Source organism: Ursus maritimus, unplaced genomic scaffold (genome assembly GCF_017311325.1).
Source record: "Ursus maritimus isolate PB19 unplaced genomic scaffold, ASM1731132v1 scaffold_14, whole genome shotgun sequence".
Lineage (NCBI taxonomy): Eukaryota > Metazoa > Chordata > Mammalia > Carnivora > Ursidae > Ursus > Ursus maritimus.
Window position 1 is genome coordinate 57,942,594 of NW_024423786.1, and position 22,616 is coordinate 57,965,209.

The 22,616-nt window shown below is 53.0% G+C and overlaps 1 protein-coding gene across 1 annotated transcript in view; it reads right to left on the reverse strand.

The window, feature by feature from the left end:
• Positions 1-22,616, reverse strand: part of ZZEF1 (zinc finger ZZ-type and EF-hand domain containing 1) — a 99,779-nt gene that overhangs the window by 16,018 nt on the left and 61,145 nt on the right. Inside the window, exons 34-48 of the mRNA XM_040629827.1 lie at positions 21,004-21,142; positions 19,491-19,656; positions 18,371-18,633; positions 17,340-17,500; positions 14,906-15,059; positions 13,521-13,660; positions 12,921-13,198; positions 11,919-12,093; positions 11,021-11,153; positions 6,234-6,427; positions 4,641-4,760; positions 3,254-3,445; positions 2,496-2,596; positions 1,264-1,399; positions 810-1,169 (exon numbers count right to left, since the gene is read on the reverse strand). Of these exons, the coding sequence (XP_040485761.1) occupies positions 810-1,169; positions 1,264-1,399; positions 2,496-2,596; positions 3,254-3,445; positions 4,641-4,760; positions 6,234-6,427; positions 11,021-11,153; positions 11,919-12,093; positions 12,921-13,198; positions 13,521-13,660; positions 14,906-15,059; positions 17,340-17,500; positions 18,371-18,633; positions 19,491-19,656; positions 21,004-21,142 (2,712 nt within the window). The remainder of the gene's footprint in view (positions 1-809; positions 1,170-1,263; positions 1,400-2,495; positions 2,597-3,253; positions 3,446-4,640; positions 4,761-6,233; positions 6,428-11,020; positions 11,154-11,918; positions 12,094-12,920; positions 13,199-13,520; positions 13,661-14,905; positions 15,060-17,339; positions 17,501-18,370; positions 18,634-19,490; positions 19,657-21,003; positions 21,143-22,616) is intronic.

The following is a 22,616-nucleotide window of genomic DNA, read 5'->3' on the forward strand; positions in this document are numbered from 1 at the left end:
GGACGGGTGATGTGACAGCGTGTGTGTGTGTGTGTGTGTGTGTGTGTAGGTGCCAAGGGGACGGGGGTGAAGAAGGCGGCAGTAAATGTGACTCAAGATTTTCGCACTTGGAAGCTGGAAGGTGCTCACAGACCTTCCCAGCTCGGCTGGAGGAGGTGCCCGTGGCTTCCCCCCGCCCAGATGCCCAGACCAGACTGTGTTCTGCTGTGCGGGTCCTCTGGGTACGTTCCCCCTGGGAATTGCTACCCCAGCCCTCCTCTCAATGACGACGTTGAAGATTTGACTTAAGAACCGACCCGGAGGCCTGGAAACTCAGAACCGGAACATAGGCTTAGGCTGCAGACCCTGCACCTGCCTTCTCGAGGCCAGGGCCTCTTACTGCACTTCCTCCAGACAGAACTCTCCCTGGTTACAGTGTGACAGGTGCGAGTGCCCCGGGGCAGACGTTCCAGAAATAAGACACACACGCCCTGTACCACTGGGACAGGCCATCAGCCGTACTTCACCGTGTCCCCGGGACTTGGGACGACACGACGAGACACGGGCTAGGATGCGTGCAGGGTCAGGCTCCACGGGAGCGCGGTGTCAGTACCCTGTGCGCACCACGTCTGCCCCAGGCCGGCACCTCAGCTCCAGGCCAGGACCGGAAAGAGCCCAGCCGTGCCTCCTCCCCCCAGCCTCTGCTGCACCCACAGCTGTCGCAGAGCCACACGGCCACACAGGTGACCTCCCTCCGGGGAGGCCCTCACCAGAGGAAGCAGGCTCAAACGCTGGGGGGGCAGAGGAGGAGCAAAGCGGGTGACAATCACCTTCTCCCACTGCTGCTTTTCTTCCAGCTGCATGAACATGTCCAGGATGTAGGTCATGTGGGCCGGGCCGCTGAGCTCCAGGGTGTCCTCGCTCACTGGCACGTGGCCAGGCCACTCGGCGAGCAAGGAGGCCAGCACGTGGCGGGCGTACAGCACGGCCGTGGCCTCGTTCACGCGGAACAGGTACTCCCGCACGGCCCTCTTGCTCTTGCAGTTCAGCTCCTTGTGCAGGAGGGCGGCGCTCTTGCTGCGCCGCTGCTTGGCGTAGCTCTGCTGCAGTTCGCTCTCCGTGCTGGCGATGAGCTTCTGCGTCACAGGGTTCGACTCCGCCGTGGCCTGCTCACAGCGTGCGGGCCGGGACTGCAAACCCGAGACCACCGTTACCGCGGCCGGCCCCTCACCACCGGGCGGGGGCCGGGGCAGACCTTCCGCGTCCAAGGTGGAGGCAACATACCAAGCACGGTAAGATGATCATGTCTGTGTCCACGGCTTTGGCGCCCTGCTCCTCCAGCCTCAGACTCCGACTGGGCTGCCACCTCTGCGCCAGGGTCCGAATCCTTTCATCCGTGGTGAGCTCGTCCCCGTCAAACCTGGCGGGAAGGGGCACAAGGCTGGGTACGCACATCACAGAAAGCGGAGAGCTCGGCTGTGGTGGAACTTGTCAGAAATACCGATCCGAGCCGTCCTGTGCCTCTGCAGTGACATTACTGCCCCATATTCCGCAATCTGGACTCACAGCACTCATCTACTCGCGCCCTGGTGGCAGAGGGTGCAAAGTGTCCCTCAGGATCTTCGAAACAACGTTCCCAGAGGCTTTAGCAAGATACACAACCACCCCTGGCAACAGGGTCCCCACCCCTCTTCAGCTCGACGGGCTGATGCAACTAGGCTCTCACCCGCAGGAGGCCAGTGAGCCTACCCTCAGCAGCTGGGTTGAGGGTGCCCTCCTCTCTCCACCCTCCCTCCTCTGAGCTAGAACGCAGGTGGGTATGGGTGAGCCACGTGACAACACGCAGGGTCAGGCACAGAGCAGAGCTGCCCACCCACCCTGCACTGCCACAACAGAAAAAACAAATTCTATCTTCCTTGACCGGGTATTTCTGGGTTTCTTAGTTACAGACTATGCCCTGCTTCATTTCACAAAAGATTTGAGGCAACATATACGAAATACAGGAAAACAGAAATAGAAGATAAAAACATAAAGAAAAATCAAATTGGAAGTGAATGTAAGTTAGAACAGAAGTCCAAACTAGGATATGCCAGGCAGAGAGGGACATGAGCTGCGACAGGTAAAGTTCACACACACTGGGAGCTGGGCCCAAGAACCGGGCTAAGCTTCCTGGCCCAGAGAAAGGGAGTGATATTAACTTTCTAACAACCCTTGGGGAAATCCATGAAGATCATGTGCCAACAACACTCCGACCGGAGGGCCCTGTCTGCTCCAGGACGATGTATGGGAGAAACCTTGGCATCTGCCTCCGTGTCCGCACCCAGAAGGGACACACAGCACAGCTCAGAGGACACAGACAGTGCGTGCGGTCAGCTTTCACAGCGCTGCACAGAGAACCGAAAACTGGGCCCATGGGGCAGGCCTGCAGGAGTTTTTACCGAGAGCTTGCGGCAGGAGGCAGTCACAGGCCTGCCCTCCCTCGCTCTCCCACGTCAGCTGCGTCTCAGCGACCTCACCTCTTCTGAACCTCCAGGAAGAAAGAATCGGTCCTTTTCATCTGCAGCTCGTATATGGCCCGGAGGATGTGCAGAGGGGCATTGAGCGCGTCGTGCGCCATCTGAAGGCCATGGGAGGAAGCACAAGAGAGACGGTTTTAAGTTCTGAATATCGTGTGGCTGCTTAGAGCGAATAAAATTATAAACTCTAAAACATGGGCTGTAGACTCTGCGATGATAAATTCACAGGAAAACACAAAGCATGGAAATACCAGACCACCTCGTGCAATGCTAACAGTCCACAGCTACCACCCACCACACGGCACCCGCCCCAGCTTCCCTGCGGCTGCCACGCTCGCCACTCTGACAACTGGCACATCGGTCTGGAGATGTGCTTGCTTGTCTGATCTCCGCCCAGACGCTCTGCCTTTTCTTCCTGCAGCCACTGTTCGAGGAAGAGGGCGTCCCCAGGGAGGGTAAGAGAACGCATCTCAGAAGGCACGAGGGGATGCCATGCATCAAGGGGCTGCAAATTATGAGCAAAACTGCATGGGCTTATGTCATGGGGGAGATGATCTACAGCCTTTAGGCCCCAAAAGCTTAAAAATCACAGTTGTAAGGATTCGCCGTTCTTCTGGACCAATTCTGCACAATTCAGACTGAGTCTTCAGGAAGTGAACTCTCAGCACGTCAGACTGAAGCATTTTCACATGGAGGCAAAAACACGGTACAAGCCAAAGAGAACCCATCGCTCGGCTTCACCAAGGCCCAGAACTCACCAAGAAACATATTCTGGTGGGCTCATCCAGGCTTTCCAGAGGGTCCAGCTTCTTCTGCTCTGGCTCGCCGGGGCTGCTGACCGTGCCTTCCACCTCCTCCTCTTGGTCCGCCCGCTCGTCTCGCTCCGGGGCTGTGTGCTCGGCCAAGGTGTGGATCTCCTTCTTTGAGGAGTACAGCATGATGGACAGAATCTAGACAGAAAACCAGGCAGGACAGGCGTGTGGGGGTTCAGTGGGTGAGATCTTTAACCCTCAAATGGTAGAAAATATTTGACCTCATTTTTTTAAAGATGTAATAAGAATTCACAAAAAGAATGTAAACTTAGTACCAAAAGAAAAACATGTTCAATTGACCTGTAACCAAAGACGTGCTAACTAAAACCGAGGGACCTCTGCTGCTGACGACGTAAGCTGGGATCACTCTGAGAACGCGTTCTGGTGAAACGTAAAGAGCTGTAACGTCTACTGCCTCTGACCCGCCTGTCACTCCCCTTTGAGGTATAACGTAAAGCACGTTACGGTCAGTGAAGCTGAGATCCCCCTCGTGTGTCGCCTGCAGCCGTTACGCTGGGGGTCATGAAACGACCCAGCGACTCGGGGAAGCGGCTGCCGCACGTGCGACAGGGATGCAGACGGAAACAACTAGAACTAGGCAGTACAGAGAATACTTATGGCGGCTGTATCTGTGGGGCAGAATTCAAAGTTTGTCTTTCTCTTCTATATTTCACATTTTCTGCAATGTGGTTCTATTATCTGAATGATAAAAAAAAAATTAATTTAAAATTTAATTTAAAAGCTTTTCCTCAGAACAAGAGCCCAGATGCTCTCCCGGTTTTCCGTTGCTTATTTCAGCCCCGTTTCCTTCTTCGCACTCAGGCCTCTGTGTGACGGGAGAGGCTGGCTGACCTCCCGCCACAGAGGAGCCGCGTCTCCTGGACCTGAGGCTGGCACTCGCCACACACACTGCACAGGAACCACAGCAAATCCACTAAGAAAAATCGGAGGCCCAGAAGGAACTGTGGTAAGATGAAAATTATCGACTGAAATCCTACATGAAATAACATAGCTGAGGACAATCTCAGAAACAGACTTCAGCTCAAAGGAACTTTAAAGGGAAATTGTAATTCAAGGACACACTTTATCGCCGTGACGTAATGGTCCGCCGTGTGCTTCCATAAAATACGCCTCCTCCTCCGAACAAACACCACATCCGTTCTCTCCCGACAGGGAGGACAGATGTCATCATCCCAGTGTCCAACAGGGACACGGCTCTAAGACGCGGTTCCACCCACTGCACAGATCGAGCACACGCAGGGCAGAGGCAGGCGCAGCTGACCACGGTCCTCACCGCCGCGCGGGAAGCCGGCAGCAGGCGGCGCACCCCTACCTCCAGGTCCCGGAGGAGCCACGTCTTACTGAAACCGGTCCCTTTGCTGCACTTGGTCACCAGCAGCTTCAGCAGATCCGTCTGAAGGAAGGTTGTATGAGTCTCTTCAAAACCGTGAGCCTGCCAGACAAAAGGAAATGACACGCGGCTGCCTGGAGGGAAGAAGGTGCGGCCGCACGAGCGGAGAAGCAAGGCTCTTTCGGAGCCGGCTCGCCTTGTGGCCCAAGGTCACCTTGCGGGGAAAATTCCAGAGTCGGCAGGCAGGGTGACCCTCCGATCCTCAGCCCCAACCCGAGTCTGTCCACACCCTGTCTGACTCAGCCCTCGGCAAGCATCTCTGGAGCCCAGGACACGCTGTGCACTTCGTCCTGCACGAACGGGCCCTCTGCAGCGCTCTGCCTTCCCCAATTTCCCAGTGCTCGCCAGACCACAACCCAAGTCCCGATCGTGGCGGACGGGGCGCTGCAGTCCCCTGCCTGCTCCTCTGGTCTCGCATCCCTCTTCCACGGGGTCCTGAAGGGCCCGAGGGGTCTGTCACTGACAACCATGCCTGTGGCTGGGCCTGGCGTCTGTGGCTCTCCCTGCACACATGGCTCTGCCCAGACGCCTCTACCACCTCACATTTCACCTCCTCGGGAAGGATGTCTCTGACTCATGTTAGTCCTCCTTGGGGGCCCCGTGCCGGCTCTCTGGCAGATTAGACTGTGAGCCCCACCTGCTCTCGAGTTCAGTGCCAGAGTTCCACGCGGCTCTCGGTGTTCAACAAATACTTATGAAAACACGGATTCAAAGACAGAAATGGTCTGGCCCCTCAGGGAGTTTATTTTCTCTTTGCTCCTATAATTAAACAACTGAGACGAGGGCAGATGGTGATAAATGCCTTGGAGGCAACAAACAGCAGCGGCAAGGCCTCGGTGCCCTCGCCACGAGCACTCGGCGGGCCCGCAGCTGGAATGCCATCCGTGCTGGTTCCTTGTGCCGCCTGAGTCCTTCTGTGGCCTCCTGGGCAGTTCTGCCAAAGTCCAGGGACTCACCAACTTTTAAAATGAAACCCTTCTTTCATGGCTACTCCTGTAGGGAAGACCGTCCTAAAAGTGACCCCTTCCTCCCGTCAGGCCCCTCAGGTAGCCAAAGAACCACCTTCCCACAGGTCAAGGCTTCTTGTCTACAAGCCAGGTATCACCCAGCTTCTCCCACCCCGACTGTCTAGCCTCTCTCTACAAGTCCCATAGGATGACGGTCCCCTTTGATCTCCCCTGCCTCCTGCCTTACGATGGGCCAGAGGAACTATGGTTTGGAGGGAAGTGAGAAACTGTTCCGTCCAGTTTCTTCCCATCTTCCCAAGGTTACATGGCCATCAGGCAAACGCCTGGTTCCATGGAACAGTACTAAAAAAATACAAAGAAGCAACTACCGGGAAAATTCTGTTTCTTCCTTAGGGTTATCCCTGTGCGAAACCTCACCCATTCCTAAGAATAATCAAGATCCTTTGTTAACCATCCATCGAAATCAGCGGGCATCTCCTTGTAGTCAACGCCCTGCAGATGTTAAATCACAGCGATTCGTTAGCAGATGGAAGAAGGTCACTGTTACCTTTAGTGTTTTATATAGTCCTTTGAGGGCCAGGGACAGGACCCAGGTTGCTTCCACTGCCTCGGGACAGTGGCTATCCACGCTGGTTTGCAGAAGATGACTGGCGATAAAGGCAAAGTGCTGGGAGTACTGGCTCAGCTGGGCCTGAGAGCTGCTGCCTTCCTGTCCTTTCTGGACCAGCTGGTAGTCCTTCACTGGAGGGTGAGGTCAGGGGGAAGAGAGAGGCATGAAAGTACAGGTAACACTTCCTGCAGCTAAATCTCTTCCCCAGGAATATGCCTTACTGTAGCAGGAACCACAGACCCCGAAACACAAATCAGCCTGGCTTCACACTTAGCCATTACACTTACAGCTGGTTTGCAGGTGAGAACAGAAATGGCACTGGGCCACCTAGCCATCAAGCAACCGCGAGACAATTCACATCCCTACCACTGTGCACAAACAGCTTGTCTCCCACGTGCTGAAGGAGCTTCTTAAATGTAGCACGCAGGCAGAACGTCCACTCCCAAACAAAACTAAGACAGACTGGATTGACTCTCCTTAAACACCCAGATCACAGAAAAAGTACACAAAACAATGGTTTGCAGACAGGAGATAAGTGGTAAGGACTATGAACCCTGATAGAAGGGACATAAACCAGAGGAGCCCTCCAACAGCCAGATTTCTGGAGACAATTTCCAGGCTGCAGAACGGGGACTAGAAATCTGAGCAGAGTCCTGCAGTCTCAATGAACTGATGACAGAGAGGTGAGAGTTCAGGGAAGTCAAGGCAGCTAGAACTGATGGGGCAGAATGTCGCAAAGAAGGGAGAGGCCCAGAGTCAGAGGGCATGGGAGGCCTCTCTAGACAGCCACAGGACCTTCCTCACAAGTCTTTGGCTGACCGTGAGTCACACAAATGGATGGTGGGAAACCACCTAGTTCTAGGAAAGAACTACTAAACACAACGAACAGTTCTTGAGCGCACAAAGACCTGGGGATATTTTGTCTTCCCCCCGCCCAGCATCCTAGTGGGGGTGGGAAACAACTATTAGAAGACATAATAGTTGAAATTTTTCTGAATTTGATAGAAACTGTAAATCCACAGATCCAAGAGCTCAATAACCCCCCAAGAAGAATAAACACAGAAACTCATGTCAAGGTGCGTCCTTATCAAAATGCTAAAAACCAGTGACTAAGAAAAAAACCTTAAATGCAGCCAGAGGAAAAAAAGACACATTTGAAGAGGAACAGAGAACGACAGCAAACTTTGCAGCTGAAACTATGTTAGCCAGAAGAAAATGGATCGAGAACTTCAAAGTATTCAAAGAAAAAACTCTTGGCCTAGAATTTTGTATGTGGCAAAATCATCTTTCAAAGATAAAGTCAAAATAAGTATTTGTTTGGTTTGGTAGGACACACCAGAACAAAAACTCTGTAGCAGCAGACGCGCGATACAAGAAAGGTTAAGGGAAGTTTCTCAGGCCAAAGAAAAATGACACCAGATAGAACCTTGAATTTACACAAAGGAATGAAGAGTACCAGAAATTGTAAATATGTAAATAAATTGTTTTCTCATTTTAAAAACTTTCTTAAAATATCTGACTTTTTATTTTTTATTTTTTTAAACAAGAATTTTTTTAAAGATTTTTTTCTTTGAGAGAGAGTGAGCATGTGTGCACATGAACAAGTGGGGGAGGGGAGCAGAGGAAGAGGGAGAGAGAGTCTTAAGCAGACTCCGTGCTGAGCATAGAGCCCAACGCAGGGCTCGATCCCATGACCCCGAGATCATGACCTAAGCCAAAACTAAGAAGAGCTGGATGCTTAACCAAGTGCGCCACCCAGGTGCCCCTGGTGCCCCTGGTTGCTGACTTTTTAAAGCAAAAATAAATAACGTATTATTCTGAGGTTTATAACACATAGGAGTAAAATGTGTAATGATAATACCACAAGGATGAGGGGATAGAAATATAAAATCTATGTTTCCTCACTATATGTTAAGTGGTAGACTATTATTTGAAGGCAGACAATGAAGAGCTAAAGGTGAATATTATAAACCCTAAAGCAACCATGAAAAAATTATCTGAAGGTAAACTACAGTAAGCCCTTGAGCAACCACTGAAAAAATTAAGAGATACAGTTGAAAACCATTAGTGGAAATAAATGGAGTCATTAAACAAAAAAAAGAACCTTCAATTCAAAAGCAGGGGAAGTAGAAGAAAAGGAACAACAGACAAGTGAGGCAAATAAAAAACAATCAAGAAGATAGTAGATTTAAACTCAATCACCTTGATAACTGCATTAAATGTAAACAGTCTAAACATCTCAATGAAAAGGCAGAGATTGTCAGACTGGATTAAAAAAGAAAATTCCGCTATGTGCTATCTGCAAGAAATCCACTTTAAATGTGAAGACAGAGACAGGTTAAAGTGAGAGCGTACACACCACGCAAACGTTAGTAATAAAACAAAAGCTAGAGAGACTACCTAAATACTCAAGTCAATTTCAGAATAAGGAATATTATCAGAGATAAAAAGGGACATTTTGTATTGACTTGAGAAACAGACAGTTATGGTTAGAGACCTCAACACTCCTCTCTCAGTAATCATTAGAACAGACAGACAGAAAATCAGTAAGAGCACGGAAGACTTAAAAAAACACTATCAACTGACCTGACTTAAATGACACCTACGGCCAACAACCCAGTATATGAATCTCTTCAGGTGCACATGGAACCTTACCCAAAACAGATCCAATTCTGGACCATAAAACAAGTTTCAATAATCCTAACAGGACTAAAATAATCTGAAGTATGTTCTCTGACCCCAAGGGAATTAAACTTGAAATCAATAACAGAAAGATGTCTGGAATAGCCTCCAAGTATTTGTAAATCAAACAATAAACTCTTAAATAATCCGCAAAACAAAGAAAAACTCTTAAGATAAATAGAAAATATTCTGACCTGCGTGAAAATGATAAAATAAATGCCATCAAAAATTATGGACACAGGGGCGTCTGGATGGCACAGTTGGCTGAGCATCCGACTCTCGATGTTGGCTCAGGTCATGATCTCAGGATTGTGAGATCAAGCCCCGTGTCGGGCCCTCACTCAGTGTGCAGCTGCTTGAGACTCTCCCTCTCCCTTTCCCTCTGCCCATCCCCCCACAATCTCTCTCTCTAAAATAAATAAATCTTTTTAAAAATTATGGATACAGCTAATGCCATCCCTAGAGGGAAATTCATAGCATTATGCTTCTATCAACAAAGAAGAAAAATCTCCAGTGATTTAGACTTCCACCCTAAGAAATTAGAGAAAGAAAAAAAGAGCAAATGAAATCCAAACCAAGAAGAAATAGGAAATCAATAATGACAAAGACAGAAATCAATGAAGCAGAAAACAGAGAAATAATAGAGAAAAAAAATCAATGAAAACAAAAGTTGGTCCTTTGAAAGAAATCAAATACATTGATCAGGGGCGCCTGGGTGGCTCAGCTGGTAAAGTGTCTGCCCTCAGTTCAGGTCATGATCCTGGGGTCCTGGGATCAAGTCCCACATTGGGCTACTTCCTCAGCGGGGAGCGTGCTTCTCCCTCTGCCTCTACCACCCCCCCTCATGCTCTCTCTCTCTCACTCTCACTCTATCTCAAATACATAAATAAAATCTTTTAAAAAATACATAGATAAATCTCTGGTGAGACCTCTAGGAAACAAACAAGAGAAGACACAAAGTACCAAATTCAGGAATTAGAGAAAGCAGCTGCTACCCCATGCCAAATGAAGAGAAACTGGAGATCTCAATTTATTCCCTCAATAAACGGAGACATATACAGTGCTCATGAGTCACGTTACAACGTCAGTTCTCCCCAAACAGATATACAGATTCAACGATTCGTTTATAGAAACCGACAAGCGGATTCTAAAATTTATACAGAAAGGCAAAGGAACGAGACCAGCCAGAACAATGCTGACAAAAGAATAACAAAGTTGGAGAACGTGATTTGGAGACATAACATAAATCTGCAACGGTCAAGAGAATGTGGTATTCAAGTAAGGACGAATATATAGATTAATGGAAAATATAACAGAACCCATAAATAGACACACACATGTGGGTCAACTAATCTCCAGTGAAGGTACCAGGATAATTCAATGCAGAACTAGTCTGTTCAACAAATGGTCCTGAAAGAACTGATGTTAACATGCAAAAAAGAAAAAAGACAAAAAAGGAAAAAGAACAAGAACCTTGACCGTCACCTCACAGCACACAAAAAGGTAGCACAGACTGTGTCTGACAGTGAAGCTGAATGAGGAAGCCTAGTATTTCAGAAGCAGAACCAGGCACATATGGTCACATACTCCAGGCTGTTCCGGGGTTGGCAAATTAAGTCAAAGGTCACTTATGATATACTTTCACTGTTCTACTGATCAAGCAAAACAGAACGTGACATGAATGTCAACACAATTACTCAAAGACATTTTACACTCACGTAGCTGTCTGACCCCACTATATATTTAACTTACCCATTAGAAAACTACTCACCAACCAATGACAACATTATTCACACCCTAAATGCGTCCCCCCGGAACCCCGGAGCCATACATACAAACTGACAGCACAGCAAGGGCCTTCCAATTTACCCTAATTCAACCACATCACTTCAGAGGTGTGGAAAAAGCAGCTCAGGGAGTTAACTTGTTTTTTAAGACATCACACGCAGGGACAATGACCACAATATCTTCATGGATTTCAGGGTACACAGCGATTTGACAACTTCCCTCCATTCTTAGAAATAACTAATTAGGTTTGGGACCTGTTTTCCTCTTCCGGGTTTTGACGTCGACGATCACAGCCCTGTTCTTCTCCGTGAAGTGCTTCAAGATGATGACACTGTGCGGCTCGTTGGCGTTATCCACGTACACACAGCGGGTCCCCACGCAGAGGACCTAGAGCGTGACAGAGACCGAGAAGGCAACTCAGCAGCACAAAGTCACGGGGGGACCCTTCACTGGACACAAGCCCCGTCCTCCGTGCCTGTGCCCCGGACTCCAACAGGTGCTAAGGACAGGCACTCCTGAGTCCAGGGCCCCACAGAGAGGTGGTTTACGCGCTTGCTGGGTGAAGCCATGTTTTCACAGTCCTCTTTGTCCCAACCAATTGTGAGACATAAAGATCAGAAACGAGACCAAGATGAATGCCAACTGAGAACCAACTCTACTCTGAAGTTCTTCGTGATTTAATAACTTAGTTACCTATTATTCACACTACTGGCTAATAAAAGGAAGAGCTAAACTGTTAAAAATGCAGTTGAACAAACCATCCCATAATCTTGAAAATACACCAATAGGGCAAATGCCAATTATATAACTAAAAGGAAAAACCCTGCCAAAGGTACATGCTGCAGAGAGCCTGTGCTGTGTGCTGCGGCCGGGAGGGGTGGCCTGGCCTCCGAGGCCGCGTACCCGCGGGAGGCCGCGTACCCGCGGGAGGCCGCGTACCCGCGGGAGGCCTGCACTGGAGGCCGCGGCACACTGTGAGGGAGGCCGCGCATCCCGCGGGAGGCCGCACGCTAGGCCGGCAGGGAGGCCGCGGTCACAGGGGAGGCCGCGCATAGCGGGAGCGCGTGCTTCGCGGGAGGTGCCGCGCACTCGGCGGCACCGCGGGAGGCCGCGTACCCGCGGGAGGCCGCGTACCCGCGGGAGGCCGCGTACCTGTGGGAAGCCGACCAGCACGAGCAGGGTGAAGATGTTGGTGTGCCTCAGCTGGAAAGGCAGCTGCTTGACACAGTGGTCTGTGAAGGCGGCGATGACGTCACGCCACAGGGGGGCACTGCTGAGGGACCGCAGGATCTCCGCCATGGAGCACGCCCAGTCCAAGCCCACCCGGCTGCAAGGCGAGAGCTCCGTTAGGTGGCCGGGCACGGCTCCACACTCCACTCCGCAGAGCTCGCTCACTACACTCCAAGGCACACGCAGCAGCAGGCCCAAGAGCCACTCACCCACTAGTTCAAAAACCATCGGAATGAAGCCTCGGATCCCTCTGCACTCAGTACACAGTCAGGTTTCTAAAATCTCTGTGAAGAGTCACATGCACATGTGCACTTGTGCACAACACGTTCACGCACAGAGAGAACTCAGAAGGAGACCTATTACAGCAGCACCGGGTGCACGAAGATGGCGCAGCCGGACTCTTGAGGTCGCCTCAGGTCCTGATCCTGGGGTCGCAGGATCGAGCCCCACATCGGCTGCACGCTCGGCGCGGGGTCTGCTTGTCCCTCTCCCACCCTCCACTTAACACACTCTCGCTCTCTCTCTCAGATAAATAAAATCTTTAAAAGAAAAGAATAGGTGGTGCAGCCGGGGTGATTTTTTCCCCCATTTTTGTTTTCCAAATTTGGTATTCTGATTATGTCATTTTATACAAAAATAGACCTATTTTCTTCAACCCCAAAGCCTACGCTTATTGCTGCCAGGAAAAAACCCACCAGAATATGTCGGATTGGAAAGTTTAATCAGCAGACAGCGCCCCGACTGCACAGCTGTGTTGATGTGGGTTTTAAGTACACTTTCAGTGTCAGTCGACACCTTCTCCAGTAAAACATATTCTCACAAGAGGTGTGTAGACAACAGCACCCAAAACCAGCCAATGGCCAGATCGCGGACTGACCCCGGACTTCAAGACAGGAACAGCGGGGGAGCAGAGTGTGGGGCTACCTGTCCAGACACACAGCTCCCAGGCTGAAGAGCAGGTGGGCGGTCTTCCAGCCATCGGGCACGACGGAACCGTCCCCTGATGCGAACAAGGTGTGCTTGGCAGAGAGGACCTGGACCACGGCAGCGTCCACCTCTGCTGGTGAAAGGCGGGTGATTAACTGGCCAAGGAGACCCAGCGTGAGGTGGTAGGTCTCGTTCAGGTGGCCTGCGTTTGAGATGACGACCTGAAACATGAGTGGGAGGACGTGCTCCAGGTGTATCACGGGCACCGTGGGGTCCTGCCAAGAGAGGGAGAAACGCCTGTTCAACACGGAACGCACGGAACCGCACTGACCCAACGCTGTGTCTGTTCACGTCTTAGTGACAATTGGCCAGCGCTAGAGGACCCGTGCAGGGTCCTTCACCAACAGCTATGCACCGTCAGGTGCAAACAGACATTCCCGGGCATCACCCCCGACCCGACTTCTAATTTAGGCTTCTCTCAGGGACACACAGACAGCTCTGAACAGGTGGGTTCAGCGTACGGCTTTCCAAAAAACACACTTTTCTACACATACCACCACCCTTCCTCCATAAAAGAAAATGCCACTGGTCTCTTACCAACTTTATGGGAGGTAACATGGCTGCTAGCAATCCCAAAATCCTCTTCTGGGAACACTCAGCAAACACCTGCTCAGGGCTTGGAGTAACTGCTCTTTCCTCGATGGGCTCCTGAGACAACACGACTGTATTTTCAGCATCTGAGATATAAAACATCACACTTTCAGGTTTTGCCAGGTTCTGCGCACATACAAATGGGCAAGTAAACTGCCTCACAGTCCCTGTGCTGCCAGGGCACACAGCTGGGATGTTGCTGAACCCATCCTGCCCAAGGTCTACCCCGACGGCCCGAGGTTAACGCAGAGCACCCCTCTGCGCTCGCCCTTCCCGACCCTGCTCTTCGGCGCTCAGGCCGATCGCTGGTATGTATTATTTGTGTTCCCCTCTAGGTGTCTGGTCGTCATGAGCACCTAGAACGAGAGCACAGCAGGTGCCCGGTGAGCCCTGGAGGAAGGGACGACTGCATGCGGACCAGCACGCTGATGCTGAGCCAGACCAGAGGGGACGGGACTGACCAGGGGTGCCACGCTGTTGTCTGGAAGGCAGAATTACATGCACCGCACAGGTGACCATCAGCCCCATCTGAGAGCTGGCCGTACACATGGGGCAGGACGCCAGGTGCTCAGCCCTGCCTCCATCACGGAGCAGGCAGGTGGGACAGACGCTGCCTGCCTGGGCTGCCCCAACGAGGAGATGCTTCAGCCCACAGCACTTCCATCTCCGGGCCCATCAGTCTTCTTGAAACGCAGCTCTGCTTGCCGCTGCTAACCCCGGGAGGGCAGCTCGGGGCCTCCACAGCAGAGCGACACAGGACCCCCCAGGGCTCGATCCCTGTGCGCCTGCCGACGGGACTCTGGGGTTTCCCACTCTGCTCTTTCTGCCCGGAGAGCCCTTCCACACAGTGGATCCTAGCACAGCTAAGGGCCCTTGCAGCCCAACCTCTACAAGGCTTTCTGCGGACACTGTCAGTTCCAGTTACACACCCGTTGCCACCAGCACCCACCCACCCCTCTCTTGTGCACAGAGTCGCGTTCCACCTCGGACTACAGTTACCTGTACCTTGGTCTACACTCTCCCAGACTGCAAGCTCCGAGAGGACAGGAGCTATGTCTGTCTGTCTGACTTGGCCCCTCTTGCACCCCCACCGTCTAGCACAGTACTTGGCACACAGAAGGCACTCAGTAAATCAGGGAATAAGGCTGTAGGGAAGCAGTCAAAGTGAAGGAAAGGTGACTTTCAAAGTGTGATCACTACCATCTGATACAAAACTGAGAAACCATGAGCCCTCAGTTGCTAGCCAATTTCAAATCGTGTACAACATATAGCTCAGGGATGGGTCTGTGCGTTTTCAGATGAGGGACCAAGGTAGTGAGCACAGTCTCTACCTGGATGCCCTGTAGGTGCACTACCGTCTGCAGGTGAGTCTGAACTTTGGGTCTGGCATGCAGGACCCTTCACGGATGACACACTGTCTTCATCGGCCTTACTTCTCGGCTCGCTATCTAAAGGTCCGACTTCCTTAGGACCATCTCTCTTGTCCTGAAAACAAAATGTAAAGGAATTAAGGTTTCTTCTAAGAAAAGTTGGCTCACTAATGCTGTGATAAAATTTTTAAAATCATTAGCCAGTCTTTACAGACTAAAATACTTTGGAATCCCACAAGAAAATGTCCTCATTTCTGATGACAACTCTATGCTCTAATTAAGACAATAATCACTGCATCCCATCCCCCAAACATGTCCCAAATGCCCCTGTGTCAGAGCCCGCAGTCCCATAAGCCATGGCCCCACTGCACACCTCTAACATGTTCTACCTAGCCTTTAGAAGCCACGTACAGGAAGTTCTTCTCTTGGGAAGAAGAAAAAAACAAAGGTGCGGAATTCTTTCCAGAACACTGAGCTGGCTTACACTTTTGAGAATTTTATTTTGGCAAGAAGCCTCGTTCAGGGGGCTCTCGTTCGAATAGGGAGGCTTTCCTGGGCTCAAGACTTGGGCAGTGAGCTGCCCAGATTGGCAGGAAGACTACCCTTGGCCTGCACTTCCTGAGGCCTTTTTCCTTAGGCCGGGAAAAGCCTTTATTTTTTTTTAAAGATTTATTTATTTATTTATTTGACAGACAGAGACAGCCAGTGAGAGAGGGAGGGAACAGAAGCAGGGGGAGTGGGAGAGAAAGAAGCAGGCTCCTAGCGGAGGAGCCTGATGTGGGGCTCGATCCTGGAACACCAGGAACACACCCTGAGCTGAAGGCAGACGCTTAATGACTGCGCCACCCAGGCGCCCCCAGGGAAAGCCTTTAAGATGAGCCTGAAACCTCTTTCTGCAACAAAAATTAAGGAAGCACTCAAAGAAAAGGCGTATCAGAAGGACACAGAAGCCAGGTGGAAGGGGCTTCCACTGGCCAGACACGGGACAATTTCAGCATCACGATACGTACTTAGTAGTAGATGTGAAAAATTTTATTTTTAAGTAAGCTCTATGCCAACATGGAGTTCAAACTCCCAACCCCGAGATCGAGAGTCACACGCTCTACAGACTGAGCCAGCCAGGGGCCCCGAAAAGCAATCAGTTTTAATCAGTGGACTAGAACAATTCATCCAGGTCACTCTGAGATGAACTGATGGTAAGTGGACACCCCGGGAGCAGAGTGCTCACGGGCGGCAGAGATGCCAGGAGCTCAGAGGCAGACACAACTGTCCCCAGGCTCGGGGGTGAATGCCGTCCCGCTGACGATGTCCTCTCTGCCCACCTGTGGGTGCTTAAAGTGCCGCCCGGACGGGGGTTTTGTGGTCAGAAATGGCAGCACCCCAGAGACCAGTGTGGAGCTGATGTGGCCTGTCTGGCTGAGTGAAGCTGACACAATTCTCAAGTTTCCGCCAACCATCTTTACTTTTGTCCTCCCCTAAAGGACAATGGGATCTCACTGAGCCACAACCACCAAGTGGGGGATCCTGGAACTAGTAACCGTGACAGAGACAGAGAACTGAAACATCAGCTGCTCCTCAGGCCAAGTCGGGGGCGCTCACGGCACCCCCTCAAGCTTCGGAGGCAGCATCGCAGACGCTACGCCGTGCTCTTCCACAAAACCAACTTTAAGATTGCGATTGCAGGCTACACCCGGATCCAGAAGGGCTCTCCTCCTACTGATACAGGAATGTGCAAACTACCGTGTCCATCTGGCAAACAGAAAGCACGAGTATTACCTGTCTGTTGGCTCCCTGTGATAGCTCCGGGGCGCCCGGGTGGCGCAGTCAGTTAAGTGTCTGGCTCTAGGTTTCGGCTCAGATCATGACCTCAGGGTGGGCAGATCAAGTCCCACGTCAGGCTCCACGCCTGGCCTCGAGTCTGCTTGAGATTCTGTCTCCCTCTCCCTCTGCCCCCCACCCCCACGCACGCACGCTCTCTCTCTTAAACAAAAGCTTCGCGTCTACAGTGGTCACCATGGGCCAGGAACTCATCTCCTTGGGTACACGATCTTCCTTCCTTGTAATACCAGAATCAGGTAACAGGAACAGTTAACACTGACGAGAAACATTCCACAGACACTGTTCTAACAAGCATGTTACACGCATCAGCTCACTGTGCATCGCGTGTATACCCTTAGAACAAGCTACGGAACGGATATTAGTATTCTTGCCTATTTCACAGATGAGAAAGTGATGTGAGCAGATGGCGGTAATGTGCCCAAGACCTGAGAGAGCAGGGCTGGAATGTAGGATCCATGTCAAGAGTCTGTGGCCTTAACCTCCCTGCTCTGCCCCCACCTGCAAACGGCTCCCCATTTCGACCTGAGATTCTGCGTAGTAATGCACGGTGACATACACTGCAGCACACAGACGGGCCTGCACGGGACGGGTCCTCAGCACCCTGGACAGCTCTCTCCTCCAGCGGCGGGCGGGCGGGCACAGAGGCAGATGGGGCCCGACTCTCTGGACCAGAGTCACCATCCGGCAGTATACCAAGGAGAGCTAGAGCTTTCAGACCTACACGGGGAGCAAATAAGAGAATGGTTAAAAATTTCAGAACGCGGTCATCTCCTGCAAATGCCAGAAATCACTACACGGAAGGAGATGGCCGGGTTCTCCACAAACCAAACAAAGCGCACTCAGTATGAACCTCCCTGGCTATCACGTCTCCTTGGATTCTGATGTCAGGCACCAGAAGACTGAGCAGGGAGGCATGCCTGTGTTAGCAGCAGGACAAAGACACACGAGGACGGTCTGCTTAGAAAATCATCAACGCGACAATGTCACAGCAGCCCCGCACAACTCCATGTCCACGTGCGCACTGGCAAGCTCGGAGCACTGCCCACGTGCCGCCCAACACAGGCCCGACGTCCCCACCGTGTCCCAGAGCAGGCAGTCCCGCGTTCTGAGAGGGATTCAAACGCCTCCGAAGCGTACTGCCCGTTACTCTCCCTCAGTGCCTCTAGGTAAAGTCCAGGTCTTCGAGGTACTTTGTCAGTCAAACGACTTTGTGATCACGAACAGCTCTCATCTAGAACGCGGTTACGTGCACTGGATCTGCACTCCAGGTGAAAAACAATATTCCTTTGGCAAAGCTAAGGCCGGGAGGCTCAAACACTGAGTACTTCATCCACAGACGTTAGAGTTGTAATTATTACTTTTTTTTTTTTACATGTTCATGTGAATACTTTAGAGAAACTGAATGCATTTTAATGCCACAGTGACCCTCAAACGCACGTGGGAACCTGGACTTAGCTCCGGAGCAGGGTGAGCACCTGTCGTGGACGGGCTCAGACACCTCTCGCCACGCGCAGTCTCGCTCCCGGGAGGCTCTTCCTGCACCAGCAGCTCAGGGGCGGCTCGGTTCCGCGCGTGAGCAACAATCACCTTTTCCCTGGTGAGCCTGCATCAGACAGTCCCCGACGAGCTGCATGCACTGGCTCCGCAGGGCGCTGGCACTGCTGCGGTCCCGGGGATCCAGCTTCTCCCCGTCCACGTCCTCAGCGCTGGCCAGGTGGGCGCTGTAGAGGGCCAGGGCGGCGAAGAGCAGCCAGGCATAGTTGTGGATGTAGGGCTGGATGAGCCGCTGCCGGTCGCTGATCCGGATGGTCACCATCGGATGGGCCGTGACGCTGTGCGTGGGCAAGTGGCTGCAAAGGCAAGACGTGCGTATGGCCCACGAGCCTTGGTGAGGGCCTGGGGCGGGGGTGTGGTCACCACGCCTATGGCCCACGAGCCTTGGTGAGGGCCTCGGGGGGGGGGGGGGGCACACCGGGCAGGCTGTGGTAACTGAAACTTTAAAGGCACGTATGAGCCCTCTCGCCAGAGGAATGAGCCAACGCAAACACTGTACCTACCATTTCAGGATTTCATACGGCCCACGAGCCTTGGTGAGGGCCTGGGGCGGGGGTGTGGTCACCATGCATACGGCCCACGAGCCTTGGTGAGGGCCTGGGGCGGGGGTGTGGTCACCATGCATACGGCCCACGAGCCTTGGTGAGGGCCTGGGGCGGGGGTGTGGTCACCACGCCCAGGCTGTGGTAACTGAAACTTTAAAGGCACGTATGAGCCCTCTCGCCAGAGGAATGAGCCAACGCAAACACTGTACCTACCATTTCAGGATTTCACAGCCCCCACCCCTGCCCGGGCAAAACACTATTCTAACCGGGGGAGGGGGCGGGGGGGAGACTTCCTTCCTGTGAAATTTTCCGAGTGTGGTAATATCATTCTGGTAACGTGAGAAAATGCTCATAATTTTTAGAGGAGGATATGAAGTATAGCTGAGGGAAATGATCTGAGGTCTGCGATTTGCTTTAAAACACTTGAACAAAGAAAAAGAAAGAAGCAGCTAAGCACACAGGGCACGATCTTCCAAGCGTCGCCTCTCTGGGTGACGGCAGCACTGGCGTCTTCGCCTGCGCGTGTGTGAAACCTGTTACGGCCCCGAGGCCCTTCTCGCCACGCGCACAGAGAGCAGAGGCAGGCGCGAGGGAGGCGTCGAGCATACCCGTAGGAGTACTTCTTTGCCGCGTAGCACCCGTAGCAGAGGTCAAAGTCGTCACACACGTTGCAGTTCATCCTGCGGCCGACGATCAAGCCCTGGCAGTGGTCGCAGGTGAACTCCATGCTGACCATCTCGTGGTCGTCTCCGTGGCCCTCGGGCTTCACCCCACCTGGGGAAAGAACACCAGTGTGAGGGGGACCCGGCACAGGGCTCTCAGAAGTGCTGGCTTCCAAACGCCAGCGGATCCGGAAGCGCAGCTCTGCCGGTGCCTGCTCAGGACGTCAGGGGCCACGGGCATCTTCTGGAGACCGGGGCGTTCTGCCCAGTGGCTCCAAGCACACCAACAGCACTCTCGGCACAGAACTCGGCAGCCACGGTACCACGGACCGACCCCCTTTCCCAGCACCACACAGCGTCTGATGGGATGTATTACCAACTCCCATCACCACCACCATCCGGCAGAAACAAGTCCGCGTGCCCACTGCGCTGTGTCCCGTGCGTCCGGTCCTCTGCTCTGTATTCCTGTTAACAAGCACTGAGGAGAGAACAGGCTTCTGCTCTCATGTCTTCATTCCAGAATCACAGAGGAAAACAAACTCCACAACTTCAAACCCAGTGAGTGAGAAACAGTGTTAGTGTCCCGTGTGGTCCCCCCCAAGACCCTGCTGACCACTCGTCGCACCTGGCCCACTTCTGCTCCTGCTGCCAAGAGCCTGGTCACTGCTGTGACCTACTCCCAAAGGAAAGTCCCATAAGGCCGGAGCCGCTTTCCTCCAGCAGAACTCCGATGACGTCAGCCCCACTGTCGACAGATTCACTCAAACGCCTCAGCCGACAGCCCTGGGGTCGGGGTCTGGGCCCCACCTGTCTGAGCACGTTGACCCAGACACACCACAGACGTTCACGCCTCTGCCCTGGACTGGCTCTGTGTCAGACGCTGATGAGCTGCCTTCACATCGTCCAGCTCGGACTTTGATCTTCAGAGACCAGTTCCCATCCCGCCTCCCACCTCGTCGCAAGCCTTCCCTGCAACAGCGATTGTCACTACTTCCCAACACTTCTAGAATACTCTGTACCCCTCATCCATAAGTCAGCACACACACCCTTGTCCTGGGGGTGCTGCCGGGACAGGGGCTGTGTCTTTCAGGACCGGGCCGTGCGCAGACCTCAGCTGCTCACGACTGTCCCTCTGCCGGACCTCAGCACCCAGCATCAAGTGCAGCCGAGAACCTCCGAGGCCTGCTTCTGTGTGCGTGTCTCTGAGTCCCTGCAAACTCTGCACGGTTCCCACAGAGCAACAATCTTGTGGAAACTCAGCTGGACGTACATTCTGCGGTCCTTGTGTGTTTATCAAGTGTCCACACCCCGCAGGACGGAAGGCAGAAGCACATCAGGTAACAGGTCTGGAGCCTGTCATCCTGCGTGCCCACGGGTCAGAGAAAACCACTGGGCAGTCCCTAAATAAACGACAAGCCACAGAAGACAGAAGAGAGACCCCGCTGGGGGCAGCACGCACCTAGGAAGCAGGTCTTGCAGAGGTCCATGTCGCTGCACTGCAGACATCGGTAGCGGTGCCAGGGCGCGATCTCGTCACACCCGTCACAAGAGATGTCCACATTCAGCAGGTCACAGTAGCGAGCAATGAACATATGCATCTGTAGGGAGAAATGCACACCGTGACTCATCAGTCAGGACACCCTTCCACACCTTGTCCGCGCGGCACCAGGTGCCGGGTGACAAGATGGGGGAGCCTGGCGTCTACTCAGGAGTCCCCTCGAGTGACCGCGCAGCGTGACAGCAGCTCTGACGGACAAAGCCAGGGGGCCGAGAAAACCCTGCCAGCGCGTTAGCGGCTGTCGGGAAGGTCATGGAGGTGACTCCTCAGTTGAGACCTGAGTGGCAGACAGGTGTCAGCTGGGTGGGGGTAAAGGCGGTGGGTGAGCAAACAAAATCCGTGGCGAGGTCTACGGGAAGCCACGAGAGGGCAGGACAGCGGTTTCTGAGACCGGTGGTAATTCAGTGCCCGGGTGTAGAATGAGGTGACGTAAGAGCAGGAGAAGGGTGGAGCACTGAGACCATTCTGAGTGTTCTAAAAAGTTCCCCCGGCTACTGATGGAGGATGGACTGAAGGAGGCCAGGCCACAGTCAGGGAGACCGGCCATGAGAGAGGCTGTCAAGGCAGCCCCACGATGGGGTAAGGGCTGCACGGCGCTGTGGGCGAGACAGCTGTGAAAGGTGGGCAGGCCTGAGAGGCGCTAAGGAGGCAGAGGGGTGGCACCTTGGGGACAGAGTGGACTCGGGGTCGCAGAAAGGAGAGGTCAACAACATCCAGATTGCTAGCTTGCACACTCGGTCGGACAGGGCAGTGTTCAGAGATGCAAGGACACTAAGAAACGCTGTTTTTGCTGGCACTTAAACAGAAAACCTTCTGGGGGGACAGCAAGGGCGCCGCACCCTGAGCACGCTGTTTCACTGGAAAGCAGCCACAGGCCTTGGTACCGTTTCTCTTTACAGCCGGAGAGACGGGAAATGAATCACTAAGTCGCCGTACCGCAGGAGATCAAAGCAGATAGGCCACCTCACCCCCCGGTAGACGCTAACACACGAGAGAGAGATCGCAGAGGCCGCCTCCGTGTGCTCCATCCAAGCACCAGAGGTGCTGCGTGGGCAGTCACTGGCACACAGTAGGCACGCGACACTAACAAAGCGAATGAATCCGAGGCAAGGGATGCCTGGCACAGTTTGGTGGTGACGGAGCAACACGTCATACGCAGACGGACTCAGAGGGCTATCTGAGCCTGGTGCCCCAGTGCGTCTGAACCACGTGACTCGGGCTGTGTGTGCACGGGGCCGCTCCCACGCTCAGCGGGCAGCCTGTGATGGACACGTGGCTCCATGTTATTCACCTATAGGAAGAGAGCACGCTGCCCAGGGACACCAGAGCCCAGAGCCTTCGGCAATTCTCTCTCTCACTGTAAGTTAATACCCTGGCACCTCACGTCATGCTTCAGCCTCACGAGCCCACGCCCTGTGTACAGTTCTACAGGAGGGAGCCACGTGCTCTGAGCGTGGTCAATCCGGGGGTTGGCCCCCCACCCCCACCCCGAGGCTGCAGGGCAGAGTCGGTGA